Source organism: Nicotiana attenuata, chromosome 6 (genome assembly GCF_001879085.1).
Source record: "Nicotiana attenuata strain UT chromosome 6, NIATTr2, whole genome shotgun sequence".
Lineage (NCBI taxonomy): Eukaryota > Viridiplantae > Streptophyta > Magnoliopsida > Solanales > Solanaceae > Nicotiana > Nicotiana attenuata.
The window spans coordinates 93,833,521-93,861,262 of record NC_031994.1 but is presented as its reverse complement, the minus strand read 5'-3'; the positions used below and the strand labels follow the sequence as shown (position 1 = coordinate 93,861,262).

The 27,742-nt window shown below is 36.0% G+C and overlaps 6 protein-coding genes and 1 non-coding gene across 9 annotated transcripts; 3 read left to right on the top strand and 4 right to left on the bottom strand.

Moving 5' to 3' along the window:
• On the bottom strand, positions 399 to 1,317 carry LOC109228383 (RING-H2 finger protein ATL72-like). Its single transcript, XM_019393524.1, has 2 exons — positions 1,175 to 1,317; positions 399 to 1,052 (listed from the first exon to the last, which is right to left on the bottom strand). Exons 1-2 carry the CDS (start codon positions 1,181 to 1,183, stop codon positions 585 to 587), a joined length of 477 nt encoding a protein of 158 aa, XP_019249069.1. The 5' UTR covers positions 1,184 to 1,317; the 3' UTR covers positions 399 to 584.
• On the bottom strand, positions 2,552 to 3,176 carry LOC109227499 (RING-H2 finger protein ATL72-like). The gene has a single exon (XM_019392691.1). It carries the CDS (start codon positions 3,160 to 3,162, stop codon positions 2,662 to 2,664), a length of 501 nt encoding a protein of 166 aa, XP_019248236.1. The 5' UTR covers positions 3,163 to 3,176; the 3' UTR covers positions 2,552 to 2,661.
• On the bottom strand, positions 3,114 to 6,650 carry LOC109227498. 2 transcript variants are annotated; one of them, XR_002068306.1, is made up of 6 exons: positions 5,740 to 6,650; positions 4,879 to 5,333; positions 3,925 to 4,112; positions 3,776 to 3,842; positions 3,601 to 3,696; positions 3,114 to 3,197 (listed from the first exon to the last, which is right to left on the bottom strand). XR_002068306.1 is itself a non-coding variant. In XM_019392690.1 (5 exons), the coding sequence occupies exons 1-5, from the start codon at positions 6,395 to 6,397 to the stop codon at positions 3,658 to 3,660; spliced, it is 1,407 nt and encodes a 468-aa protein (XP_019248235.1). In that variant the 5' UTR covers positions 6,398 to 6,650; the 3' UTR covers positions 3,447 to 3,657. The 2 variants fall into 2 exon arrangements, 1 of the variants encoding a protein (XP_019248235.1); XM_019392690.1 differs by lacking the exon at positions 3,114 to 3,197 and having other exon boundaries at positions 3,447 to 3,696.
• On the top strand, positions 10,999 to 11,517 carry LOC109228116. The gene has a single exon (XM_019393293.1). It carries the CDS (start codon positions 10,999 to 11,001, stop codon positions 11,515 to 11,517), a length of 519 nt encoding a protein of 172 aa, XP_019248838.1.
• Positions 16,849 to 22,794, top strand: LOC109227497 (uncharacterized membrane protein At1g06890-like). 2 transcript variants are annotated; one of them, XM_019392688.1, is made up of 9 exons: positions 16,849 to 17,046; positions 17,414 to 17,450; positions 17,537 to 17,689; positions 18,563 to 18,747; positions 19,356 to 19,423; positions 21,039 to 21,171; positions 21,400 to 21,561; positions 21,636 to 21,908; positions 22,406 to 22,794. In XM_019392688.1, the coding sequence occupies exons 3-9, from the start codon at positions 17,569 to 17,571 to the stop codon at positions 22,520 to 22,522; spliced, it is 1,059 nt and encodes a 352-aa protein (XP_019248233.1). In that variant the 5' UTR covers positions 16,849 to 17,046; positions 17,414 to 17,450; positions 17,537 to 17,568; the 3' UTR covers positions 22,523 to 22,794. The 2 variants fall into 2 exon arrangements, with proteins under 2 accessions (XP_019248233.1, XP_019248234.1); XM_019392689.1 differs by lacking the exons at positions 16,849 to 17,046; positions 17,414 to 17,450; positions 17,537 to 17,689 and adding an exon at positions 17,736 to 17,825.
• On the bottom strand, positions 23,265 to 23,335 carry TRNAG-GCC. Its single transcript has one exon. It is a non-coding gene; the product is annotated as a tRNA-Gly (tRNA).
• On the top strand, positions 24,019 to 26,591 carry LOC109227496 (40S ribosomal protein S26-3-like). Its single transcript, XM_019392686.1, has 5 exons — positions 24,019 to 24,128; positions 24,216 to 24,308; positions 25,553 to 25,637; positions 25,787 to 25,920; positions 26,328 to 26,591. The coding sequence occupies exons 1-5, from the start codon at positions 24,126 to 24,128 to the stop codon at positions 26,397 to 26,399; spliced, it is 387 nt and encodes a 128-aa protein (XP_019248231.1). The 5' UTR covers positions 24,019 to 24,125; the 3' UTR covers positions 26,400 to 26,591.

Here is a 27,742-nt window from a genome sequence, read left to right as displayed (position 1 = left end):
ACTTCAGGTGGTTATAATTTCTTACAAACTCCATTAGAGTTATAATCAAACTTTGTTGTCTTTGCTTGTATATAAAATCAAATTATAGAATTTCAAGAATTTAAAAGAGAAAAACAAAGTAAAATACTTACCTTAAATCCAAAATTTAAGCATGAAGGAAATTCATAGAACAATTGACAATCATTATGATCAATTACAAAGCTTCTACTCAATTGGTTAGAGTCTCGTGCTGATAACGTGTTATGAAAATAATAAAAGAACAAGAACAATATTGCAGAGAAAGAGGGAGAGTGAATTCTTATTGAATTTGGTATGAATTACAATAGAATAAAACCCTCTATTTATAGGGAGAGGGTGACTTAGCCACCAAGCAATGAACCCCAGAATCTCTCTAAATATAGACATTCATCATAAATAAAATTCTATTTATAACAAAAATAATATTTTTATAACAATATCAGATCACATAGAAAATAATTACAAGTTATTATCCAAGATTTGAAAAAAATAATATAAATAAAGCAAATAACCTCCCTACTACAACAGGAAATTTCATGGCAATGTAAAAATTCTTTTGTACTTATTTAAACAAGAAATAATATTTGCCTGCAAGTTGGACACGAAGAATGCGATGAAAACCATTTGTCTATGCAATGAACATGAAACTCATGATTACAACTTGGCAAAATTCTCAATTTTTCTCCTTGTTGAAATTCTCCAAGGCATATTGGACAATCTGCAGTAGCAGATAACATCTTCTGTCGTTGCTCGTATACTATCACTGGAATCCTTGTCAATTCACTTTTATCCAATCCATTTGACGACAAACGCGCAAGTGAAGCTTCTGCAGATTCAAATGGAAATCTCCCGTTGTGTCGTAAGACACAACGTATAATTGCCCTCAACACGAGGGCAATTAGCAGCGCAAATAGCAAAGTTGCAAGAACTATTAGCAGACAACTATTTGAAATTGAGTCGTTGTTGTTGATGTTGTTGTTGTTTAATTGGCTTGAGCTGTTCCTATGTTTAGATCGCACCCACACATTATAACCCTGAAGAAAACGAAGTAGATAGTGTTGAGACATAATATAATATAATTAAGTAATTCAAAATGCTATACTTGTTTCTAACAGCTTAAACTTTTAAATGTTGCGATTACATAATTCTAACATACCGTACTCATCTCTCATAGTAGAAATCTTGGCATTGCATTTCTTGAGAGAAAAACTGGAAACGTAAAGTGTGGAATATCACAAGATGAAGCTTTAATATAAATGCAGAGTATGATGTAAAAAGCTGGTAGGACTTTTTTTTTCTGCTGAAAAAAGCCGGTAAGAATTAAATGCAATAAAACATTTCCTGTTTTAGCAATAAGTTCAAAGTCAATCAGTACTATTGAAATATTATATTTTTTTCCATCACAAGAAGTGCCAGCTGTCAGAAGTGTCGTGATTGTTATCCACCCTCTTACATTACAGGGATAAAAATAACACTATAATTCCGGGATTAGTAATACTGTGATTTTATCTCAATCAAACGTGAAATAAACTTATCTTAGATGTAATTCCGGAATTAATTATCCCTTATTTCTCGTACCAAAACAAGCTATAATTGTAAAAGTTATCCCGAGATTAGCTAATACCACCAATCAAACATGTAATAAAATTAATTCCAAACTTTAGACCCGAAATTATTATCAATATCCCATGTACCAAACGGCCCCGCTGTGTGGATCCTGCTGCTCTACAACTATAATTCGTTATCCAGTAGTTAGGATAAGGAAGAAGATTAATATCGATTCTGGTTTGACGAGATAATATGAGTCATTTTAGACTATAGTATTTTCATTTAAAAAATGAAAAACGATAGCCAGACAACATATTTTTTTATTCCTGACATCTAGGTGGACCAGAATTAATTTTAGACGTCATGAGAAGTGTAGAAGTAAGCTTTATATAATTCATGCAATGATTCAAACGTGATAGAAATTATTATTTTTATGTGAATTTCTAATTTTAAATATTTTAGATAATAATGGACTGACAGGCTTAAATTGATCAGCAGCATGGACTGAGATCTAAGGCCGGCTCTAATGTTATAACTAGTAATGCTATGTCTTAGGCCCTCAAATTTGAGGCCCCATTCTTTAGAAATAATAGGATTATAGGATTTAAAAGTGTTAAGGGAAATATTACAAGTAGAAAATAATAGTTTAACTGATTTACTTAATTAAATAACAAAACTTGATTCATTTCCAAATGCTTATAGAATAATAATAATGGTTCCTATAACTATTGCCTCATCGAAAAGAAGTTTTTCAAAATTAAATGGATATAATCTTATTTAAGATCAACAATTCCTTCAGAAATATTAATTAAATTGGCTATATTATCAGTTGAAAACAAATCGATTATAAAAAATTTATTAACAACTTTGCATAAGCTAGAAAAGTAGATTTCAAATAATTATATATATTATAATTTTTTAAAATATTTAAGCCTCACATTAAATTTTGATTTTAGGTCACATATGGAACCCCTGACTATAATGATTCATATAATTGATCTCAACTAAGATTGATCATTGAGATATTGGAACTCCATATTTACAGTCGAATACCATATATAACAAATATAGACAGTTAGATATACATTTTAATACTCATTCTTTTTCACCATCGTGTAGAACCAATGGTTGCCTGCAAGTTGGGCACGATGAATGCGACGAAAACCATTCATCGATGCACGTGACATGAAAGCCATGATTGCATCTTGGCAACATTCTCAACTTTTCTCCCTGTTCAAATTCTCCGAGGCATATTGGACAATCTGTAGCAGAAAACGTCCTCATTCCTGGCTCGTAAACCATCACTGCTATCTTTTTCAACTCACCCTTGTCCAATCCATTGGATGCCAAATGTGATGTAGCAGCTTCTGTGGACTCTAAGGGAAATCTCGTGTTGTATCGTAAAACAGAACGTATGATTGCTCTCAGGTCAAGGGCACATAGCAGAGCAAGTAGCAGAGCTGCAAAAACTATTAGCAGATAGCTGTTTAAAATCGAGTTACCATTGTAGGATTGGCTTGAGCTGCTTTTAGAATTCGATGGAACCACCACACCGCAACCCAGAAGTAATCGAGGCAGACGGTACTCATCTCTCATAGTAATAATCCAGCCTTTGCATCTGTTGAGATACTCTGTGAAAGTAGCCTGTTGTATTAAATTGTGAAGCTAAAGGACACTGAAAGCTGATGGTAAGAAATGAATGAAAGAAAACATATTTCGGGCTTGTTGTCGTCTTCTTTTTAAAACAAGTGGCACATCTACTTCAAAATGTCAGCAAAACAAGGCTGCTCCTCCTCTTATCTTCTGGGTGTGATGAGGAATTAGGAGAGGTTGGGGACCATAAGCTTTTCATACAAAAATAAAGGCAGACAAAAAATAAATTCTGCAACAAAATTTGGGCAGACCCTTGATAGCTTCTTTTTTTTGTCACTTTCCATGAATGATATACAACAATATTCATCTGAAATGTTATGCATCGAACAAGATACATAGGAACAGCTTGACATTTACATGATAAAATATACAAGGCCATACCTCTGCTAAACAAAACAAAAAGGCACATATATTAGCAAATTTCTTCAAAATAAATCTCTACGACATCATGTTTCTCCACTTGTCCTTCAAGTCACCCTGAACAAAATTGTCCGGACTTCATAAGTAAGAGTATTAAAAGACATATATATTACTAGCAGCATGAGAATGCACTTACTGCAGTCCTCACTACAAATATGTCACGATAAGTATTTAAGATGTGCGTCCAGTTTCCGGAACCATACCTACAAAAAGAAAACATTTAGAGCGCTAAAACTTGTGTTGACACTTCTTTAAAGTTAAATGGAAGTATGAGATCCTACATACTTCTGTACACCAGTTCTCAAGGTGTCTTCTTCCAATGCACTCCATTTCGTGGGCTTTCTCCTCGTGGTAAAGTTTTTAAATTCATATTTCTTCAAGGGAGAGATTTTCGTCCTCTTCGGGCTAGGTAATGTAAACCTCCTCACCCCACTTGGTGATCCTTCTTTTGACACATCTGCTGAATCGTCTCGCTGTATACAAATCAGCATTTGTTACCATTAGCAGGCACAATACTGCCATTTTTAACTTTCACCATTTGGATAATTTTCCCAAATACAGTTTTTGTGCTTAAGAAAAAAAAAATCGAACAAAGAATATGCTTTAATGTTTATGCTCTAATATTCCTCTGGCAAAACCAAAAGCTAGAGCTAATATCTGATCTAACCTCACTCCAACAACAACTATGCTTCATTCCCAAACAAGTTGGATAGGAAAAAGCATGCATTTGTAAAGTTTGTTTTTTCCTTGGGGGGGCTGGGGGGGGGGGGGGGTGAAAGCGGGTCACCTACGTGACAGGCGGGAACACTCACCACTATACTAACCTCACTATTTTACAAAATATCACTTAGTTACTTGATACAACAACCACAACAAACCCAGTTTGATCCCAACATGTGGGGTCTGGGGAGGGTAGTCTGTACGCAGACCTTACCCCTACCTAATGCAGGTAGAGAGGCTGTTTCCAATAGACCCTCGGCTCAGGAAGGGCAAGAAGAAGTAGAGGGAAGCAAGGAACACTTAGGTACTTGATAGTGGCAAAAAGTTTGGCACATTTTGTCACTAGGCTAGTAAAGCTTTGAAAATAACCAAGACTATCTTGCAATAAAGACTTCGGGTTAAAATTCCCATATACATTCAATAGCCTAATGGAGAGCATTGGTGCATTAAAACGTGACCATCAGAACCATTTGACCATTTTAAGCGGGTGTAGGCAAGAAAAGCTTTCAATGTACATACCTCAGATGTATGGGCAGCACTCTTTCGGTTCATTAGGTCTGGCTTGGATGCAGCACTAGGATGACAATTACGCTGTGCCTCACAATTCTCTCCATTAGCTTGATCCATTCTGCTACTGGCAACCACTGGATGAGGGGCTCTGTCACTGTTATTTTCGGCAGGCTGATGACCCATATGATCTCTCACCAGAGAAGACAGAGTCTCAGCAAACTGTAGTGCATCAGGTAGAGGATCCTTCACCATAGCACGCAGCTCCTTCGAACTCAATTTAAGTGCTTCCTGTGCTTTCTCGATTTCAGGCGTAGGCAGGAAGCCGTCCTGTCCACCAGATGCATCAAGTCCCAACTCAATAGAGTCACTGATCCTAACACCTCCACATGTCCCAGCTGATGCTCCTCTGGGGCGTCTGAAAGCAACATGCTTCTGCCTGGGCAATGCATTTCCTTTGCGCACTTCTGCAAGCAGAAAAAACAATCATCTCAACATGAAACCCATAAAACTGATACGAGTTCACAATTAAAATATCAAAAAAAATCTTTATCCCTTAATAACGATAAAATAGCTATGGGTACAACAAGGAAATGTCAAGAAGATATCTTTTATCTCTTATCAAAGGATACCCATATATAGTTATATACCAGAAAAAAGCAAAAAGTTCAGCCTTTAACACCAACATCCAGAAATTGGTCGTACGTTCACTTACATAAACCAATAATCAGATCATAGGTACTTATAGAAAGTTCTCACACAAATACATATCCCAAGTTAGATCATATCATAGAGTTTAATAACACATTCACACAAATATTTAACATCTTCAGACATATTTTGCAGATGTAATGTTACATATTACAACTCTACCTCTGACATTATCCCAGCAAGTCCCTTGTTCATTCACCCCTCCAAAAAATGCCCTCACCGTATCATCACTCCTGTAAGTCTCCGCCACAACATCAAGAAAAGGAGGCCCAATTCTCTCTTTAGCTTCTCTAACGAAAACCTTAACCGCCTCAACAGGAAATATGCCTTTACTTCTCCTTATCACATTGTCACAACACTTATCTTCCCATAACGCTGCTTCTATTTCATCCCTCCAATCCCATAACTCTTCACATACGAAACCTACATTCTCTATTTTTTCCATTAAATTAATTCTCTTTTTCCATATCCTCTTTACTGCTTCAAAATACTTTCCTTTATCACTTTCCGCCCCTTTTTCATTCAAAAATTTCACCGTGCATTCTACTGCCACCGAACAATACGCGGATTTCATTTCCTTTAAAGTTTCAATTCCTTCTTGATGATCTAGTTCCTCGAATAGTTCGAGAAGTTCGAGGATTTTCTCAGTAACTGAACTGTTAGAAATCTCGGATTCGAGTTTTCTGAGGATTAGGGCTTTTTTGAGGTTCAAATTATCGTTTGGAAGTGGAAGAGTGTGAATTAGAGCGTTGAGTATGCTGTCATCGAGCGGTTGCCGGAGGATGAATTCGAGAATCCAACGGGAAATATCAATATCCATTTTTCAAGCGTGAAATGAGCCCTAAATTCCCTAAATTGAATTTCGAATGACTATCTAGGGTTTGTTGAGAAAGGGGATTTTGTCGGGTCGGGTGCTTCTCATTTCTATACTTCTATTGTCTTTCTTCCCGGTTTCATAAAAGCTCCGGCCGAAATACTCCGGCGACCTCCGATAAGATATACTCGTAATTGGAAATGATCTTACTCCTATTAAATGGTGGATCAAATGATTAAAAATTTCATTCATTGTAGGAGTAATAATTAAGTATTTCCTTTGTTTAAAATAGAATGGTGACTTCCCAAGTACGATATCAAATCTTTTACTTAGTTTTTTGTGCCAATTCGTAAACTGATTTTTTAATCATTTAAAATTAGTTTTAACTTTGTGCAAAAAGTACACAAAACTCGATTAACTCTATTCAAGTCATAATTCAAGTAAGATAAGATTTTCTTTTTTATTGTGCACCTTGTAAAAAGCAATTACAAGGCTCTGATTCAAATGCTTTGATTCAATGGCTCTGCAGGCGCACGTTAAGCAGGACTAGCTAACATACGCATTCAAACCATGACTCGACGGAAAAACAAAGGCGAGACACCGACGACGATACCGGAGCAGGAAGAAGGAAGTAGAAGCTAATTCAGCGGCAAGGAAATTGACATTCTCTATGCAAAAAGGAAACCCTAGTCAAACAACTCCAACGATGGCTGAGGTAGTCAAAGGAAATCGATCTCAGCAGCAAGGACTTCAATTGAAATACTATCCGCCGATTATGAAGGAAGGAACAAAGATTGTGCGATTAAATCTGAATGAGGTAAACGAACAAACTCGAAAATGGAAGGCAGCTTTAATCGGGTATGTTCTGGGTGGATCACCATCATTTAAGGAGATGCTCAAATTTGTGTATGGAGTGTGGAATTTTGTCAATATTCCACAAGTATACCTACACGACGAGGGATATTTTATATTCAAATTTGATACTGAAGATGATAAGAACAAAGTCATTCAACAAGGGCCATACACAGTTCAGAACAGACCTATGATCCTGAAACAATGGGACCCTGATTTTCAGTTGAGTAAGGAATTGACGGGGAATGTGCCTGCATGGGTCATTTTCCCTAGTCTACCAATTCAATACCGAAGCAAGGAAAATTTGGGTAGGATTGCTAGTTACCTAGGTAAACTTATTTGTTCAGACAAATTAACAGCTAGCTGTGATAGAATTTCATATGCTCGTATCCTAATTGAGATGGATATAACACAAAAGCTGCCTCATTCTCTGATGATTGAAGTGGCTGATGGAAAATACAGGGAACAAATGTTAGAATATGAGTGAAAACCACTATTATGTGAGGAATGCCTTCAGCTAGAGCAACATAAAGAAGGGTGTATAAAAGCCCAACAAGCACAAAGGCAGGTGGACCAACAGTTTATGAAACCAAAGAAACAACAAAGGACAAAGAAACCAGCAGGACAATGGAGAGTAAAGGTGGTGGCAGAGAAAGATCAGAAAGAAAAGGAAGACAGCTTGGAGCCAAAGCAAGGGGAGATTATAGAAGCAGGATTCTCACAGCAAAAGAGAAAAGGAAAACAAGTCATGAAGGATCAAGGAAAGCTTAAACAGCATGGGGCATTGTCAGATAAAAATTTAGAAGATCTATTGAACAAAAACAGATTTGTTCCTTTGAGAATTCAAGGGATGTGCAGTACTGACAAAGTGACTGATGGGGTTGTCCTTGATAAGGAGAATCCACCATGATAGTTAGCTCATGGAATATTAAAGGGCTGAATAAGCCCTTCAAGCAGAAAAAACTCAAGGCATTTCTGTTTGATCATAAAATAGCTTTACTAGGCTGCCTTGAGACAAAAATAAAGCCTAGGAGTGTGACTAAAGTGAAGGCAAAGTTCAATAGAGAATGGAAGGTATATTCTTATGAGGCAATAAATAAAAGGGGAAAGATCTGGATTCTGTGGAAATATCAGCTGGTACAAGTCATTAGCAAGTGATCAATTAGTCCATTGCAAAGTAAGGGATAAAAGTACACAGAATACTTTTGAAGTTACTTTTGTATATGGGAAGAACACCGGTGCAGAAAGAAGGAACTTATGGGATCAATTGAGGAGAATTCAGAGTAATATTCAAGAGGCATGGTTGCTAATGGGAGATTTTAATAGTATGTTGTTTGTTGATGATAGAATTAATGGACAACCAGTACAACAAGCAGAATTGATGGACTTTCAGAGATGTGTTGATGATATTGGGGTGGGACAGCTAAACAGAAAAGGAAGCAAATGGTGTAATAAGAGGGATGCAAATGACAGGATATATAGTAATATAGACTGGGACTTTGGTAATGCTGCTTGGCTGACAAAGTATAGTAGTGTAGAAGCTATATTTGAAAACCCAGGTGTCTCAGATCATACTCCTATTGTCATTAACACAATGGTAGTCAAGTCCTATATGCCTAAACCATTTAGATTATGCAATGTGTTATTGCATAATAAGGAGTTTGAATAAGCTGCTGAGGAAGTATGGGGGGGCAACATATAGAAGGGTACAAAATGTATTCTGTATGGATGAAATTGAGGAGATTAAAGGATAGAGTGCTGAAGCTGAACAAAGAGATGTCATCATTAGAAAAGAAGTTGGATAGCCTAAGTCAACAACTGAATATCACTCAGGAGAAGCTGAACAAAGATCCATTCAATGAGGTGTTAATTACAGAAGAAAGGGAACTGATAAGCCAGAAAATAAAGTGGGAAGAAGTGAATGAGAAGGTGTTGAGACAGAAATCCAGAGCAGTCTGGATAAAAGAAGGAGATCAAAATACCAAGTTCTTTCATGCACAGCTGAAGGCAAGACAAGCAAGAAACAGAATTGGTTCAATATGCAATGACCAAGGGGTCAGGATTACAGAGCCAAGAATGATAGAACAAGAATTCACAAGCTTTTTCCAAACCTTACTTGGAGAGTGTGCTGAAGAACTAACCTGTATAGATCTGGAAACAGCTAGGAAGGGCCCTTGTCTTACAAATGAACAACGGCAGGAATTGGTCAGACCAATAACAGAACAAGATATAGAGTTGGCAGTTAAAGAGTTACCTAATGACAAAGCTCCGGGAGTGGATGGCTTCCCTGCAGAATTCTTCAAAATATACTGGAAACTTGTTGGAAGTGAAGTCCAACAAGCCATTAAGGATTTCTTTGAGAATGGGAAATTGTTGAAAAGTATAAACTGCACAACAGTAACTCTAGTGCCTAAGGTGAATAGCCCTACATATGTAAAGGAGTTTAGACCAATAGCATGTTGCTCTACAATCTACAAGATAATTGCAAAAATCCTGACAGTAAAGCTGAAGACAGTGGTTGATTATATTGTGGGGCCAGCCCAATCTGCATTTGTAGAGGGAAGAAATATATTGGATAATGTGATCATAGCCCATAAGTTAGTCAAATGATATACAAAGAATGGGGTATCACCAAGGTGTTTGATTAAGGTGGATATAAGAAAGGCGTATGATTCAGTCGAATGGCCATTCCTAAGAATGATTCTGATTGAGTTTGGTATGCCTAGGAAGTTTGTGCAGTTGGTAATGGAATGTGTAACAACAATGAGTTATTCTCTATTGCTCAATGGAGGATTAACAACAAGATTCCAAGCAAAAAGGGGCTTAGACAAGGAGACCCAATGTCTCCTTATTTGTTTGTATTGGTAATGGAGTACCTTAATCGATCCTTGAAGACATTGGAAGGAATACCAAACTTCAATTACATCCGAGGTGTGCCAAGCAGAAAATAACTCATATTTGTTTTGCAGATGACCTTATATTGTGTTGCAGAGCAGATAAGATATCAATTAGATTACTCATGAGCAGATTCCAGCACTTCTCAGAAGTATCAGGACTGAAGGCAAATATGGAGAAAAGTGCCTTATACATTGCAGGGGTTTCAAAAGAATTTAAGGAAGAGATGATAACAGAGATGAAGTTTGCAGTAGGGGAGGTGCCATTCAAATACCTTGGAGTCCCATTGTCAGCAAAGAAATTATCTATACAGCAATGTATGCCATTAGTAAAAAAGATTACTGCTCGACTCAAATGCTGGACAATAAAAAAAAAATTCTTACAGTGGTCGAGTACAATTGATTAAAAGTATGATCTTTGAAATGCAAACCTACTGGGCATAGATCTTCTTACTTCCAAAGAAGATATCTAAGCTTATAGTAACTGCTTGTAGAACATTTCTATGGACTGGAAACACTGAAATCTCAAGAAGAGCACTGGTTGCATGGGATAAAGTTTGTATGCCATACTCAGCAGGAGGATTGAATATAATTGACATAGTGAACTAGAATAAAGCTACTCTTTGTAAGATTCTTTGGGCAATTACTGAGAAGAAGGACAATCTCTGGATACAATAGATACATAGCTATTATATAAAAAGAAAGGAGATTATGTCAATTCAAACACCTAAACAAGCATGTTGGTTGATTAGGAAAATATTTGATACTAGAGAATGGTTAGTTAAAAGGGATCCAAGAGCTTACTTGAACAAGTATTGTAGCAAAGGGAAGTTGAGTATAAAGAAATTATATGTTGCAACAATGCCCCAATATCCTAAGTGTAGTTGGAAGAAGATAACAATTGGTTCAAAAGCACTGACAAGACATCAATCCATACAGTGGTTGGCTATGCACAAGAAGCTCACAACAGTTGATAGATTAAGAAAAGGGGGCATATCAGTAGCTACTGATTGTGTGTTGTATGAAAAATCTATTGAAGAAACAATGGAGCACTTATACTTTGAATGTGATTACTTCGGACATCTGTGGGCAACCCTATTAAAATGGCTGGGGGAAACACACACCATAGGGAGCTGGAATGCTGAAACAGAATGGCTAGAAAAAAGAAGTTCGAGCAGAGTTAGAGCACAACTGGTAAGGTTCCTATATGCAGCTGTTGTATATCATGTTTGGGTAGAGAGGAATCAAAGGAGATTTCAAGACAAGAAGATAACAAGCCAACAGAGGATAAAGTTTATTATCTTAGAGCTTCATACAAGAGGGCAGAAAGAAATGAAATGGCAAAAGGAGCTGGACAAACTGAACTATTATCCTAGTTAGAGAAGTAGAAAATGTATAGCAAGAGTTAGAAAAAGTTAGAAGTCAGTGATTGTCAAATATTTTTTTTCTTGAGGAGAGACTAGTTCAAGAGTCCAAAAGAACTAGTGAGTTGTATGAGCACGTGATTTTTCTCTCGCGTGAATTACTCCTACAGAATTCTTAGATTTAGGATCTTTCTTTCAATTATTTGATTTTTAGGATTAATTGCATAATTTTCATGTTTATTTGCATTTCTGTGTGCATGTTAATTTAGATAATTCATAAAAAATACAAAAATATTGCATTTGCACTTAAGACTTAATTTTACATATTTTTAGATTAATTAGTAATTAGGGTTTTACAAAAATACAAAAATCACAAAAAATCGATTTATTTTTAGCTTTGAATTTTGTTAGTTTTCCTTTAATTTGTTTTAATTAATTGTGTTAATCATCATTTANGATTTAATTGCATAATTTTCATGTTTATTTGCATTCCTGTGTGCATTTTTAATTTATAAATTCACAAAAATTCAAAAATACGTTGCATGCACATTTAGGGTTTAATTTTGCATATTTTAGATTAATTAGTAATTAGGATTTACAAAAATACAAAAAAAAAATCACAAAAATCGATCTATTTTTAGCTTTGAATTTTGATCAATTTTCCTTTAATTTGTTTTAATTAATTGTGTTAATCATCATTTAGGTTTAATTAGTTTAATTAGGTCTTAGGTTTTAATTCAGATTTTAATTTTTATTTTTTGAAAAGAAAAAAAAAGAAAAGAGATAAATAAAAAAGGGAATTAAAAGAAAAGGATTTTTTTTTTTAAAAAAAAAAAAAGAGAGAGAAATTGAGTCTTCTTTATTTAAGAGACTAATTTGGGCCAATGTTTGATTTTAATCCCCCAGGCCCAAATGTTAACCTCTTACCCATCCAAACAAGCCCCATACCAGCCCAAACCCACGTCCAATACCCGGTCCACCCCCATCCAATTCAAACGACGTCGTTTGCTCTCCGTTTGATCTCAACCGTCGAGGTTAGGAGATCTAACGGATGAGAAGCTAGGGTGTTTTTGATATATAAGTGTCCTAACGACACCCCCTACCCCTCGTCTATCATCTCCCAAACCCTAGAGACAGTCTCCCCCCACCGTCTCCGCCGTCTGCCGCTGCCGGAAATCGCCTACGCGGAGGCGAGTCCCCAAACCACCCCAAAAATTCACCATGACCTCCTCTCATCTCCCTCATACCCATGCCACCATTTATTCCCCTCGAATCCCACTGGAAACCCCCAAACATCCCAAACCCTAGCCGCCGCCTTTGAACCCTCCGCCGTGGCCGGCGGCGCCACCACCCAAATAGTCCCAAAATAACACCAAACTATCTCCACAATCCCCTCTTCACTAATCTATAGCTAATAACCCTCGAATCATCTTCCAGCTCTTTGAATTTCAAATCACAGTGGAGCCCTAAAAGTAAAAAATCGAGATTCTGCGTTTGTTCTTGGTTTAAAATGATTTTATTCGTTCGTTCTCTATGAGAACATACGATTAATATCAGTTTAGACCGGGCATCCGAAGGTTTGAGGATTCGAGCTTCCCTTTTCTTGGTCCGAATTATAGTAAGTTTTCTTTTCTCTTTGTTTTTTAATTAATCTTTTTCCTTTCTTAATTATCTTGCTATCTCTGTTTCTTCTTCTTTTCTTTTGGTTTGATTTTGCATGTGCCTGTTATGCAAGGTTGATTTACATCTGTTATTTAGTTTATTTTTATTTTTATTTTTGTTTGTCTTCTGGTTTATTTGTGTCGTCCCTGTTAATCACTCAACATTAAAGGCTGAGTTGATTTTGTGATGTTAAGGAGTTCCTGGTTCTTGTTCTTTGGGTCAATTGAACACCATTTTAATTGTGGTGTGATCATTAGGCCCAGTAATGAATTCATTCAGACCCATTGAATTGGGTCATTTGGCCCGGACCCCTGGTTGGTAGACTTAGGTAATTTTCAGGAGTCTTAAGGGTATATTAGGTAGTTTAAGTTAGAGAATCTTGCAGTAACAGAATAGGAAGCCCCTAGAAGCTTCTAGTGTGGGATTTGAATTTCAATTTCTGGTTTTGATAGTATTAACTTGGGAAACAAGTCAAGATTTTAGGGACTTTTAAGCAAAAAGAATAAATCAAAAGAGGACCTAAGGGGTAAACTAAAATCAGCAGGGCTGCCCTAATTGCTTGCCTATAAAGGCAGTGCATTCTTGCCTTGGATGGGAGGAGAGACCTATCAGAACTTGGAGATTTTGAAAGAGCTAAAATACAGAAATACAGATTGCTGAAAATTTGAGAGCTAAAAGTACTGCTTTACTGAATTTTTCCCTCTTTGATTCCTGAAATTTTCAATCCCTGAAATAACTGGTGATTTTTGTGAGGATTAAAAATGATTTGAATCAGAAGTTGAGATCGATTCTCCAGGATTTGAAAAGGATCTGTTGTTTCACTCACTTTGGTCTTAAAAGCTGGGCTGAATCTATTTGTTGAAGAGTATTACATAAGTTTGGTTTTTGGCTTCTAAATCTCTGTTGTTTGGAGTTGATTTCTAGCTGAAGCTACTGTTCTATTGCTGCTGCTACTTCCTTACTTCTTTTCCTTTAATTTCCAGGTACAAATTTCTGAATCCCTTATAATGTGAAATCCAGTTTGAAGATGAAATGAAGCAGTTTTACATCTTAATACTAGTTTTCTTTGTGCTGAAAGTATCTATTTCTCTCATGACTCTATACCTCGTTCATCAGTGATGTAGTTTTTTAGTGATTTTTTAGAGTAGTTGAGGTCTCAGGCTGTAACTAATTGTGGACTGTTGAGACTATGACGTATTTAGATCTTGTTCGTTTGTTTAGCTTTAGTAGTGTAGATTAATTTGGCAATCCATGTTAGCTTGAATGTAGAAGTGACTTGGGAACTAGTTGGTTTTATTATTGTCCAGTGTGTGTAAACTTTTAAGTGTCTTCAAGGTGTGCTATCATGTTTGAATGTTAATTTTGTTCATAAAGCATGGACAATCATCGAGAGTTTAGTTTATAATAGTACTGATTCCTTTCAAGTGTCTTCAAGGTTTACTATCATGTTTTAAACGTTAGTTTAAATTTAAAATTTGGAATATTGTGTGGGCCTGAAAGTGATTGCAGGATTAATATGTGTGTTTGTACCACTGTTAATTCTGTGGCTAATAGATGTTTTAAAATGGTTCTGAGTCGAATTGCGATCCATGCTTCAGTGTAGGATTTTCATAATCTCAGTTTTATGGTCACTCGATTCACAATCTGCAATTTGAAATTTAATCATTCATGCATTTTCTTCAGTTTGAACATGTTACCCACTGTAGCTTGTCCATTTATTTGCAATTGAAAAATGAAGCTAGAAGAGCTGGCCTGTGAGTTGAATCACAGATTCGAGCTGAGGGTTCTGTCTCTATTGGAAGCTATCCTTGCTCGATTTTGGATTCATTCTCAGGCTTAAGCATTTGTTTTAAAAGAATTTGAATGAGTTTGGTTAATTTGGGTCAAAGGGTTTAAATCAGAAACTCAATATTTAATTTCATGTTAATGTGTTGGTACCAATTTTGTTTGTATTACTATGTCTTGACCTGGACCATAAGAACTGGGTCCAACGTTGGCCCAGCTGCATAACAAGCGAGCCCAAATATTATGGATACCTGTGTTGGCCCACAAAATTGTTTAATTTCGCTAGTCCTGGGCCTACAGGGATTCAATATTGAGTCCCATGTTTAAGCCGCTGAAGTTTCGAAGTTGGGCTCAATTCTAGGCCCAAGCTTGGCATCCCTTTTTCTAACATGATGTGGGTCGGTTCTTTCAATTAGACTCTCTATTTCATTCCCTTTTCGTTGTTGCCTCTAAGGATCCGGAATTTATTTACCTAGATTTAGTTAATTATTTAGACTTCTTTAAATAATTTGGGGTGAGCCATACTAGATAATCAAATAATCCATGGCCCTTCGAGCTTTAGTTTGAATGCTTTTAAAAATGGAATTGGGGTGCGCCGCGCCAAATAAAATCACAAGTGTGCGGCCCTCTTTAATTATATGTTTAAAATCCTTAGAACTCGGGACGTGCCATTAGCAAATTTTCATGGCCTCCCGCAAAGTTAACAATGCGTTAGTTGCTTTAGGCGCGTTATTTAATAATTTTACCTTCTTAAACTCGGGTGTGCATTTCATGTGACCCAAATCCAAATCCTAAAGCGTTGAATAAAATGTGTTTTAGATTGCGGGTGCATTTCATGTGACGCGATCCAAAGACACGTTTTAAACGACGTTCAATTTTCCTTAAAATTAATTAAAAGCGGTAAATAATTTAAAATTGCACTATAGGTTGAACATGTATTAAAATCAGATAATAGGCCAATTATGATAGTTTAAGCGACCGTGCTAGAACCACGGAATCCGGGGGTGCCTAACACCTTCCCCCAGGTTAACAGAATTCCTTAGTCAGAATTTCTAGTTCGCAGACTTCACATGGAAAGTCGAAATTTTCCTCGATTTGGGATTGAAAATAAACCGGTGACTTGGGACACCAGAAACAAACCTATCCCAAGTGGCGACTCTGATAAATAAATAATCTCATTTCGAATAATGTCACTTAAAGTGGAAAAACTCCCTTATACACTATCCTTCCGGGGGTGGTGTGTAAAAAAGGAGGTGTGACAAGTTGTAAATATTATACTTGGTTGAATGAAAATTTGATAGTTTGACAAAAAAAAAAAAGCAATTACTCATATATATAACTAAAATTACTTGAAACAATATAAAAAAAATTACAAGCAAAGAAAAATTTATTTAATTTTCTAAATAATAACAATTACATATAAAATAAAACACAAAGAGTATTTATACATAAAATCTGTTTCAGTAAAGAATTTGGGAACTTGTTTTAGTGTTTCTGAAACTACTGAACAAATCTTTTTCTATAAGCATAAACTTCTATCCTTCTTTTGTCATTTTGACAAAAATATATAAATGATTTTCCACGAACTTATTTTTTAGAGGTGAGAACTGTCATTTTAACTCTCATGGAATGAAAAATCTTAGTCCACAATTTTTTTTAGAACTTGCAAAAAAAATAAGCTCTTTTTAAATTTTTTGCAATTTCTTTATAAAAATAACTACTTTATGAAATTATGGTGCGGGGTTGTTTTTCCAAATAATGTTTCAACTTTCAACAAACTTTTTCCAATTATAATATACTCATAAATTTCCGAGAAAAATAAAAAAGTTATATCCGAACATATCTAAAGCCTAATTTTCTATAAACTTTCTGTCTGAATATTTCATACTAAATAAATAGACCCCTCAGTCCTCACGTGATCCGCCGGCGAAAAGCAAGCCGGGATTCAGTTAAAAAGTCGAAATTAAAATATTAAACAAGAAAAAGCTATAAATATGGTGGTGCAATTTTCCGTATTCTGCTTCTAATGCTTTTAACGTTCTATCAAACACTTAGCGCACATCACTTACCTCCATTTCCGTGATCCGAAGCTTTTCAGGTTCTTCCATTCTTTCTCCATATTACCTGTACGTATAAATGTGTGAATATTATAATATCTAATTTGCATCTAAGTAGCAGATCTATAATTTCACAAAGCGTATTATTGCAATTTGCATCTCCCTGGAGAGGCGAATCCAAAATTTTAAATCATTTGGTGCACTGCTTAATATATTAACATACTCTTAATTTTTGCTTCAAAAAATTTCTCTCTACATATGTATACTGCATTTTTTTTAAATTTATTTACACACACGTGCATGTTGATCCACAGCATATATGCTGGATTCGTCTATGGTTTTTAATGACTTTGTTATATATCGTTGAGTAAATCACATTTTTTGTCGGAATTGGACGTTCTTTTTCAGCTGAGCTGGTTTTGTATGGATTCACGATTGCGATGAGGTAAGAATTTGGTTGTGAAATTGCAAGATGATTTGCATTTTTCAAAGAAAAATATAAGAGGTGGAAAAATTATATTTGATGTGCAGATTTTGAGGTTGGGATTGGAGAAAAAGCGAAAATGAGTGAAGGGCAGAGGTTTCAGCTGGGGACCATAGGGGCACTGAGTTTGTCGGTGGTGTCTTCTGTGTCCATTGTTATTTGCAATAAGGCGCTTATTAGCACCCTAGGTTTTACATTTGGTTAGTTTCATAACTTCTCTCCAAATGCATTTCTTTTTTGTGTATATCTGTGTGTGTGTGTGTTTTCTTCCATTAGTATAATGATTAATTTTACGAGTGAGTTGCTTATGTTGTAGAACTTGCTTCGTGAAATTAGGTACTTGCTTTACAATTAACATTTAATTTACCTTGAAAAGATAAATTATTTAATATTTTTAGAGGGAATGGACATAAAGGATTTCATATATCCAACAAGAACTATTCAAATTGAGGCATAATTGATTGATTCGTTGATTACTTTAACATGGTGAATCACAAAGAGCTTGTGGGGGAAAAGATTTCTAAGATTGTGTCATTCTTTTTGAGACGAATGTGTCCACCAACTAGCTTGGGATTGAGACGTAGTAGCTGTTGTTGTTTGGATGAATGTCATTCAGTAAACCTCAATATTTTACACCAAAAAAATGGGTTAGACTGTGTGTAATTAGTCGGGAGCAGAAACAGCTAAAATATTTTGGCTTGGTTATTTCTCTTGTTTGTGTTCTTCCTTACATACACCTCAGTTTGCAATTATTTCCTCTGTTCCTCTAATGTATAACAACTTAATTTGACAGTTGATCAACTTGGCTTATGTCATACTAGTAGGAGGAGAGAACATAAAATCAGGTCCAAGTGTATGCATAGTAGTTAAACAAAAAGTATAACATAATGCAAATCACTCTTGTGCATTTACATCTACAATATGTTAAACACCTCTTAGACATCCCAGAAACAATTTATTAGGCCGTCAGTTGGCACTTCCATTTTGGTTCTTGTAAAACCTAATACGTAAAAGAAATTCTCAATTTTATATTGTTCAGCTTTCAGTTCTAACTTTTTATATTACTTTCTCAGCTACGACTTTGACAAGCTGGCATCTTCTAGTTACATTTTGTTCTCTCCATGTGGCTATATGGATGAGATTGTTTGAGCACAAGCCTTTTGATCCGAAAGCTGTTATGGGCTTCGGAATACTGAATGGGTCCTCCATTGGACTTCTTAATCTGAGCCTGGGGTTTAATTCTGTCGGTTTTTATCAGGTTCATTCTTTTTCCTTTCTGCTATTAATGACTATCTGGCAAAAAAACTTTAAACATGTCTGCCTTTACTAGTGATATCAGGTTATGATCTTTTTCTCCTTGTTTTTAACTCTCTTTTCTTTAAGTTTTCCTTTTTATCATTTCTTGTCCCCTTATTTCTGTACCTATGTTTCAAGGTATAACAATGTATCCGCTGGGATAATTAGTTTGATATAGTTAAGTGTTTATAAGATCTAGAAGCTGCACGGCATGATTTTACAACTGGAAATAACTTGTTCCTCTTTGACCTTAAGTTACTCACAATGAAGATGTGCTACCAAAATCTTATCATGAAATGTTTAATGGTCATTACGAAATTAACAATCAACATAGCTAGCTGAATTGTAAGGTCTTTTCTATCTTTGGAAAGGGCAGCAAGCTTCTTCCTTGTTGTGGTTAGACACGAATTCACTTGATGTGATGCGATCCTCTTGTTTCCTGATGCTCTCAAAGTCTCATTATAGCTTAATTCTATTTTGTCTCTGCAGAGGAGATCTTTAGCTTCTGGTTAATTTCGAAACTTAAATGCAGTTATTTTTTCTGATCTTTTTATTGCTTTTGCATTATAGATGACAAAATTAGCAATCATCCCCTGTACAGTTCTTTTGGAGACTCTTTTCTACCGAAAAAAGTTCAGGTAAAATTTGCTAAATGTTGACTTACTCAATTTTCTTTACTATTTCCGAAAAGTTCTTAAAAAGCGAGTCTATGTTTACACTAGGTAGATGGAGTATCACAGTACATTACCTTCACAGCCATTGTTATTTCTCTTTTGGAGCATTTTCTCTTCCAAATAGTGATCTGTTTGTCGTTTTGTTAAGCTTGGAACATTACATTGAGGAAGCTTTTTCACCACCATGTGTTTGGCTCAAACCAGAAGTAATTTCTTTGAATAGTTAGAATTTGAGCCTGAATACTGTATCTTGCCCTTATCTGTTAAGTTGAATATCAGAGGCATAACATTCGTCACATACTCACATATACAGTCATTTCTTCTTGATTTGATAAAGATCAACTTAGACAAAAACTATGGCAACAGAAGGTGTTTAAGACAACTATCTGCATCAAAATCTGTATAAAACGGCAAGTAGTGTCTACAGGAAAATCCTCTGGCACCGTTATTGAGTATTTTCCCCTTGCATATCTATTTTATTTTTGTAGATCATGAAGTTTTTTTTTCTTTCCAATAGGGGTGATTAGGTGCATTATGCAGGCTGAAAGTAATTCAAACGTTGGCTAGCTTTTGGACCCAAAAAGGAGTTGGTTAGCTTCTATCAGCGAATGCTAGCAAAAGCGCTTTCATCATTTTAGCTAATTGATTTTTGTGTTAGAAATTCTACTACTTTAACATTATGACTGAAAGTCTATTGGTACTAGGCAAAGATCTTAAGTGCCATTAACAGGGTTAAAGGTAAAGCAGAAAATTAAGTTCTTTATAAATTGTGCTTTTAAAATGCAAATATGCCTGTGAAATGCTATTAATCATTAAGATTGTTAGAGCCAACCATATCAAAATTCTTTTGGGGTCCTTAACAATTCAGAGATCCATTTGAACACTCTCGGTCAATTTCATTAGTTCTCCTGTTAGGTTTTACCACTCTCAAGATTGTTTCTCCTATTTTTATGTGATGTTAAGAAGCATCCTTGTCAACATGGCTGGAATCTTTTTCAAGGAAATTCTTTCTTGCTTGATTCAAATATTGACGATTATGAGTTAGATGCAATATTGAGGTTGCAAGTGACTGGTAAATTATCATATAAAAATAATAGTCATGGGGCGGTAAGTCATGGAACTATTTGAAAAGGTGAGAGGAGATAATGGGTATTTTTACTCTGAGTATCAGTATGCACAAATTATTATTTTGATAACTGAGAAACCCCGAGGGTCAGTGGTGCACGGTTCGAAACTCATGGATAATGAGCCCATCGCTCTAACCTTCTCTACTTAAATACTAGGCTTTTGCCTATGACAGAGTCCAATTCATGACATGCGCCCAATCCACACGTCACGCATTGCACTCTTACTACTAGACCAAAGCCCTGGAAACCATTTTGGCTCCACTACTGTGATCTAATTAACCTCTATGTATCTGTTGGTCCTGAGTGATATTAGTGCTCTATGAAGTGATACTTTTAGCTCTACAAGTTCTGCTTTCATCTACTGTTTCGCTTTATGCATTTATGAAATTACTCTCTTAGTTGTACATATTTATCTAACGAGTTTTTTTTTTTTTTTCAACTATGATTTGCAGTAGGAATATCCAGCTTGCACTTACCGTTCTTCTTTTTGGGGTTGGAATTGCAACAGTAACTGATTTGCAGCTCAATCTCTTGGGTTCTGTTTTATCTATGTTTGCAATTGTCACCACTTGTATTGCACAGATTGTATCCTTTGCTGTATTGTCAATCAATTCTTTCTGTTCTTTGCCTCAGTGTCTCCATGCCTCCATCCACTTCATAGATCCTCAGTTTAGCAACCTTATTTGTGGCAAATAAGATTTAAAACTTTTTTGGAAGTTATTTATATGTATTAGCAAATGCTGTTGGACCTATAATTTACAACTATTGTATGATATCTTTCTCTTGCTTGGATATCTTAACCCATCTTCTCAGATGACGAATACCATCCAGAAGAAGTTCAAGGTTTCTTCAACCCAGCTCCTGTATCAGTCTTGTCCTTATCAATCACTTACTTTGTTTATAGTAGGACCATTTTTGGATGGGCTTTTGACAAATCAGAATGTGTTTGCTTTCAACTACACACCAAAAGTTCTGGTAAGTTAGAATTTTTTTTCCAATTGTAAGTTAGATATTAACATTATTCATTAACTTCAACGTGTTGATGGCAGGCCTTTATTGTTCTCTCCTGCCTTATATCTGTGTCCGTGAATTTCAGTACTTTTTTGGTAATTGGCAAGACTTCTCCAGTCACCTATCAGGTCCTTGGACATCTAAAAACATGTCTTGTTTTGGCCTTTGGGTATGTTCTTCTTCGTGACCCCTTCAGCTGGCGAAACATTCTGGGCATCGTCATTGCTATGCTTGGAATGATACTCTATTCATATTGTTGCACCATTGAGAGCCAGCAGAAGTCCATAGAGGCTGCATCCCATCTCTCTCAGGTATTACACCTTTGTTTTTTAGTATTCTACATTATGTCGTGTCTTTCCGGAACATAGACAGACAAAAAGGTACTCCTATTTTTCATACTATGGGCCAATGATTTGCAAGATTGCCAGTAATGGAGGCCAGTAGGCCCAATATTACATCCTCTCATTTCACCTGATTACACTACTGCTAAATCTACAATATGCTTACAAATGGATCACTTAGTGGCACGGCTCCCTTTACTACCTCCTATTGTGTTACCTACTACTACTACTACTACTGCTGCTACTACTACTGCATTTGCGTTATGATTTGCTAACAAAACTGTTTAGTTAGTTGCACCCCCGTAGGAAGGGCAGATCTAGAAGAAAGTTAATATTTAAACCATATGCTCCCTTCACTTTAAATCGCTGATCTTCTGGGAACTTGTTTTTTATTAAGTAGTATTAAATTTTCCTCTATGTTAGACACGTAGATGTACTAATCCTATCTGCTGTTTCTGTGGTTGAAGGTAAAGGAAAGTGAATCTGATCCTCTAATAAATGTTGAAAAAGGCACTGGCAATTTAGCGGATAGTATTGTTGCTAAGGCTCCTGGCTGGAATTCTAACAAGGATCAGCACGTATAAAATTTCTAGCACTGTCTATTGGCTAGCGGTTGATCAGAGTATAGATAGAAGTTTTCAGCGATGAAGATGTCGCTGCAAAGTTTTCCATACGTCACAGAATGTGTTACAACTTACAGCATTTGAATAGAATGTAGCTTTCTATTTTGCAGTTGGTGGATTTGAAGGATATGGATAGCTGTCCTAATGTAGCAGTTTCATTATTGAACCTTGTTAGACATATATATAGCATATATTTTTTCCTAGTTGAGTATTATGTTCTTCAGAAACTCTCAGATCGTTCCTCTCTCTGGATTAGTTTGTTCATATGAAGCCAATGAAGATGTTGCAATCGGATTTGAATACATAAAAAGTAGTAATAAACTTTTGATTGACTTCAAAAATAGTAATGCCATTCTTTTTTAGACAAAGGAAGTAACATAGGTCTGTAACTTTGTAGGGAAGACAATCCAACCAAAAACCAGAAGAAAAAAAGAAAGAAAACATAACTATAACGTAGAGAAGGGATGGCAAAACTTTGGGCACAAAAGTTATTTCGATATCTCACACCATATTAGCATTCGTCGTCGTGATCATACATTTCCAGAAAGCTGATCCTTGTGACACAAAGATGAAAGTGCAGAAAGTAATTAATGTTAGCTAAGAATGGGGTCGTAGTTGGGCTCGGCGACTCCAACTTCCCATTTCACACACATAAAAATTACGAATTACTGTACAAACTCACTTTTTTTTTTCGAAAAAGAATTGCACCAGCCGGGAATCGAACCCGGGTCTGTACCGTGGCAGGGTACTATTCTACCACTAGACCACTGGTGCTTCTTGAGAATGGTTAATCGTTCCAATCTATGTTTACTTTATTTAGCATTTGGCAAACTGATAAATTACTAGTATTACTCATTCCAGTACAGCTTATGTGGCCCATTTTGAAAACAATGACATGTTTTTTCGTTTGAGAATAATTAATTTTACACTTTTGTTTTACTTTTAATAAAAAATTCTTATTGCCATACAAATATTATAACATGCTTAAGGTCATAATTTTAAAAAATTTATAATCACCCGGGTATTATGAATTTTTTAAGAAGCACAGGTTTCGAAAATCTTACCTACTAAGTGGGCGTTTGGACATTAGTACTATAAAATTCCAAAATATGGTGAAAAAAATTTTCAAGTGAAAATGATTTTTGAAATTTAGAGTTGTGTTTGGACGTGAATAAAAATTTTAGGTTGTTTTTGAAGTTTTGTGAGTGATTTGAGTGAAAATTTTGAAAACAGTTTTTTGGAGTTTCTCAAATTTTCGAAAATTTGCAAAATGCATCATCAAGTGAAAATTAAAATTTTATGAACAAACACTGATTTTCAAAAAAAAAGTGAAAATTTTTGGAAAAAAGAGAATTTTTTTTTATGTCCAAACGGGCTCTAAATTTCTTTCTTAAATCAAACGGGAGGGAATAACATTAAAGAAACTTGAAGGGGCAAAATGATCAGCCGCGAAAATTAGAGTTACTCCAATATTACCATCAATTTACATTGCTTCCCATTCTCTGGAAAAAAACGAAAACCCTAGCTTCTGTGAGCAGCCGTCGAGTTCCAGCCAGCTCCGAAAATGGTAAGAGAAAATTGAACTTTTTCTACAATGTCAGTTTAATCTCAGCAAACTATCACTCTCTAAGCTTTTTATTTGTCAAATTTGTAGACGTTCAAGAGAAGGAACGGAGGTCGCAACAAGCATGGACGTGGCCACGTCAAATTCGTGCGTTGCTCCAACTGCGGCAAATGCTGCCCCAAGGTACCACTTTAAATACTGAGATAAGCACACTTTGGTTTTGGATCATTAAAAGATGTTAAATATTATCGTTTTTTTTGTTCCTATGAAACTATTGTTGAAGCTTTTTGATTTTAGGTGCATTGTACAATTTTATATACTTTCCGAGTATCTATTGAGCTTTTATACATAGAGTTGTGAGCCTTTAGTTTAAGATAATGACCAATTTGCCTTGTGAGATGACTGATTTATACTGGAATGAAATGTGTTCGAATAGAGGACTGGATATAGAGAATTATTTAACCAAAGATGACTCTAGCTTGTAAGTTGTAACCTATGTGTTCACGTGAACCTTGTAGCTCTTGCTCAAACCCTGTATATGCATTAAGAAATTCACTTAAGTATCTATAAATATTTGACTGTAAACCCCGTTATTATTATATATTAACTCGAGGTCGTTGAAGGAACGGGTAAACATCAAATCCTGGATCTGCCTCTGTAATATAACTAACCTCATCTAGTTTCAGATTGAGGTGTAGTTGGTTGATTGACACACTGAGTTGTAAACGCCTGCTGGTTAGTGCTTGTTGCCTTGTTGATTGGGTTTGATGAAAGTGGTGTGCTTTTTCAGCAGTTTTGTCAAAGGCTCATTTAAGGCGCGTTTAAGCCCTGAAGCTCAGAAAAGCTGAAGGAGTGCACTTCGCCTCGCTTTAGTTGTGCTTCAGTGTAAGACAAGGCACTAAGGCGTGCGCTTCATTGCCCATGAGTTCTCTCTTGAATCAAGCGGCATTAAACAACAACTACAATCAGAAATAAGTGTATTAGCTGCTACGGGAAACATTATGAATGAATTTGTTACTTTGTTCTTGAATTACATATAATTTTTTATTTATTTCCTTCATTGCGCCTTTTTTAACTAAAGCCCACATTTTAAGTGCGCTTTGTGCTTAAAGCCCAAATAGACCTAGAGCGCTTTTTAGAGCTTTTCGCCTTTGACAACATTGTTTTTCAATAGTAGTTTGGGAAATTTAGCAGTTTGATAATATATGTTATTTAGTACAGTTCGTATTGTGGAAGTCTGTTCTCTGAGTTATAGCTGAGACCTAGTGTAGATTCTCTCTGTTTTGTATCTTATGACCAACATGGAAAGGAGAGACGTGTGGCTTCACTTTCTTTTGGCATTGTTATCATGCTGATGTTGATATAAGACAAGTTTGTTGACAAGAGTTTGCGACTTAATTTGATGCTTGGTACTCCTATTATGTCAGGACAAAGCCATCAAGAGGTTTCTTGTGAGGAATATTGTTGAGCAAGCAGCTGTTAGGGATGTGCAGGAAGCTTGTGCTTTTGAAAGTGAGCCTCTTCTTTTTCCTTTTTTTTTCTGTGGAGTGTGGATATGTTGTGAAAGAGTCTACAGTGCACCTTTCTTTGTTCTGCAGTGATCCTCGTGGAGCACTAGTTTATGCTCATACAGCAGCTAACATGAAATATGTTCTCTGCAGCGTACACTCTGCCTAAGCTGTATCTGAAGATGCAATATTGTGTATCATGTGCCATCCACTCAAAGGTGGTTAGGGTCCGCTCTCGAACTGATAGGAGGGTCCGTGAGCCTCCACAGCGATTCAGGCGCCCAAGGGTATTCTACTCTATTTATCATTGAAGCTTTTTCTGCTATCTAAATTGAAGATCAAATTTCAGGAGTGGAAGGCAGTTTTCTGCCTCTGAAAAGAAAAGACTGGAGCCTCAAACATAGTGTGTCAACTAGAACTGCTTGCCTTAACCAATGCCGCCCATACTTTGGTTACTCCTATTTTTTTACCCTTTTTTTCTGGCTGAACCTGATGAACCAAAAAAAGACTAATAATTAAAGCCGCTTGCCTTAGCCAATGCCACATACTTTGGGTTGCTGCTGAGCTTTTGCCAGACTCTCTAGCAAAATCGGCCTGTGCAAAGATTTAGGCCTTTCAATGCTTTGTGCAAAATACATTATAAGCTTCAGTGAACCAATCTTGTTCTTACGCTTAACTAGAGCTTCTTTTTCAGGATGATGCTCCAAAGCCTGGTCAAGCTCCACGGGTTCCTGGAGCTGCTCCGACAGCAGCAGCTCGTACTTGAGTGCCTGCTGTTTTGATCATGTTGTTTAGCTATAATGTGAAAGTGACTATGAAGTTTTGTTATATATTGTGGTTTTGAGTACTTTTTGGTTCAGTTTAATGGGACCAAGTACTATTTATGGCATGAAATTCTGGCTGGAGAATAGAGATTTAAGTTCTATGAATTTAAGCATTTTCTGTTTGCTTTGAGATATCACATCTGCCTGATTGGTCAAATAATCAGTTTTCTTTTTTTTTTTTTTAATCTGAGTACCAAATACAAACCTTGTTGGAAACAATGCCCTGATGTAAGACTTCTCAAACAGCAGCCCTTACATATTTTGAATTTTTTGAGTCATTTTGCTACTGGAAATAGTATACGATATATTTTACTTTCTAGAGTTTAAGTTAGAAAATGGTATATAGCCCGTTTGCCTTACTGGTTTGTCTAGCCATAATAAGCGTTCAGATTTGTTGGTTTGTCATTTCCCTTTCCCCGTGATATTTCCTAACATCCATAACTAGAAAATGAGATAACTTCAAGAGATAATTGTGAATTTCTTAGTCTTATTTGTCAAGGTTCACATACTTTTCCATTTCTCACTAGAGTTTGCTTTGCTACTGCCAACAATTATTGCGTAAAGGGCCTTATCCAAACAAACAGAATCATTTGTCCCATCAGTGGTAGCTTTGTTTTTTCCTTTTGTATACAGTTATGTCACCAGGAAGTTACACGCTTAAACTGTGACCCAATAAGTTTGGTTGCTTTACGGCATTAATCTTAGAAAACGATTCTTTTTAGTAAGAGATACACTAAATAAGGGTGTTCGATGCACTAAGCTCCCATTATGCACGGGGTTCGGAGAAGAACCGGATCATATTATTTTCTATCTCAAGCATGGATAACTGACATATATAAATAAATGACTTATAATAGCGGGTAGAACTACGCTGACAAAAACATTAGCATTGTCTGTCTACATAATTTAAAACCTTTTAGTAACTAGCTTAGATAATGTACAAACAAAGAATAGGATCTTTTAAAACAAGAATTATGGTCTGGCATATAAGTGTAGAGACAGAAGGGGAGCCTTGGCGTAACTAGTAAAGTTACTGTCATGTGACCAGGAGGTTACGTGTTCGAGCCGTGGAAACAGCCTCTTGCAGAAAAGCAGAATGAGACTGTATACAATAGACCCCTATGGTTCGACCCTTCCCCGAACCCCGTGCATAGTGGGAGCTTAGTGCACCGGATGTTTTTTAAAAATAAAATAAAATTATATAAGTGTAGAGATGGAGAGAGATGTGACATAATCCTTAGATTTGTGTCAGTTGTGTGGCCCGCTGAGCAACAGAATTCTGAAA

Excerpts from the sequence above, each read along its gene's own strand:
- LOC109227499 (XM_019392691.1), bottom strand. The coding sequence starts at position 3,162 with ATGAGAGATGAGTACCGTCTGCCTCGATTACTTCTGGGTTGCGGTGTG.
- LOC109227498 (XM_019392690.1), bottom strand. The coding sequence starts at position 6,397 with ATGGATATTGATATTTCCCGTTGGATTCTCGAATTCATCCTCCGGCAA. Across the intron at positions 4,113-4,878 it reads GTGCTGCCCATACATCTGAG|CGAGACGATTCAGCAGATGT; the intron begins GTATGTACATTG and ends ATTTGTATACAG. Across the intron at positions 3,697-3,775 it reads TATTTGTAGTGAGGACTGCA|GGTGACTTGAAGGACAAGTG; the intron begins GTAAGTGCATTC and ends AATTTTGTTCAG.
- LOC109228116 (XM_019393293.1), top strand. The coding sequence starts at position 10,999 with ATGCCCCAATATCCTAAGTGTAGTTGGAAGAAGATAACAATTGGTTCA.
- LOC109227497 (XM_019392688.1), top strand. The coding sequence starts at position 17,569 with ATGAGTGAAGGGCAGAGGTTTCAGCTGGGGACCATAGGGGCACTGAGT. Across the intron at positions 19,424-21,038 it reads TTCTACCGAAAAAAGTTCAG|TAGGAATATCCAGCTTGCAC; the intron begins GTAAAATTTGCT and ends TATGATTTGCAG. Across the intron at positions 21,909-22,405 it reads CTGCATCCCATCTCTCTCAG|GTAAAGGAAAGTGAATCTGA; the intron begins GTATTACACCTT and ends CTGTGGTTGAAG.
- LOC109227496 (XM_019392686.1), top strand. Across the intron at positions 25,638-25,786 it reads GGAAGCTTGTGCTTTTGAAA|CGTACACTCTGCCTAAGCTG; the intron begins GTGAGCCTCTTC and ends TGTTCTCTGCAG. Across the intron at positions 25,921-26,327 it reads AGCGATTCAGGCGCCCAAGG|GATGATGCTCCAAAGCCTGG; the intron begins GTATTCTACTCT and ends CTTCTTTTTCAG.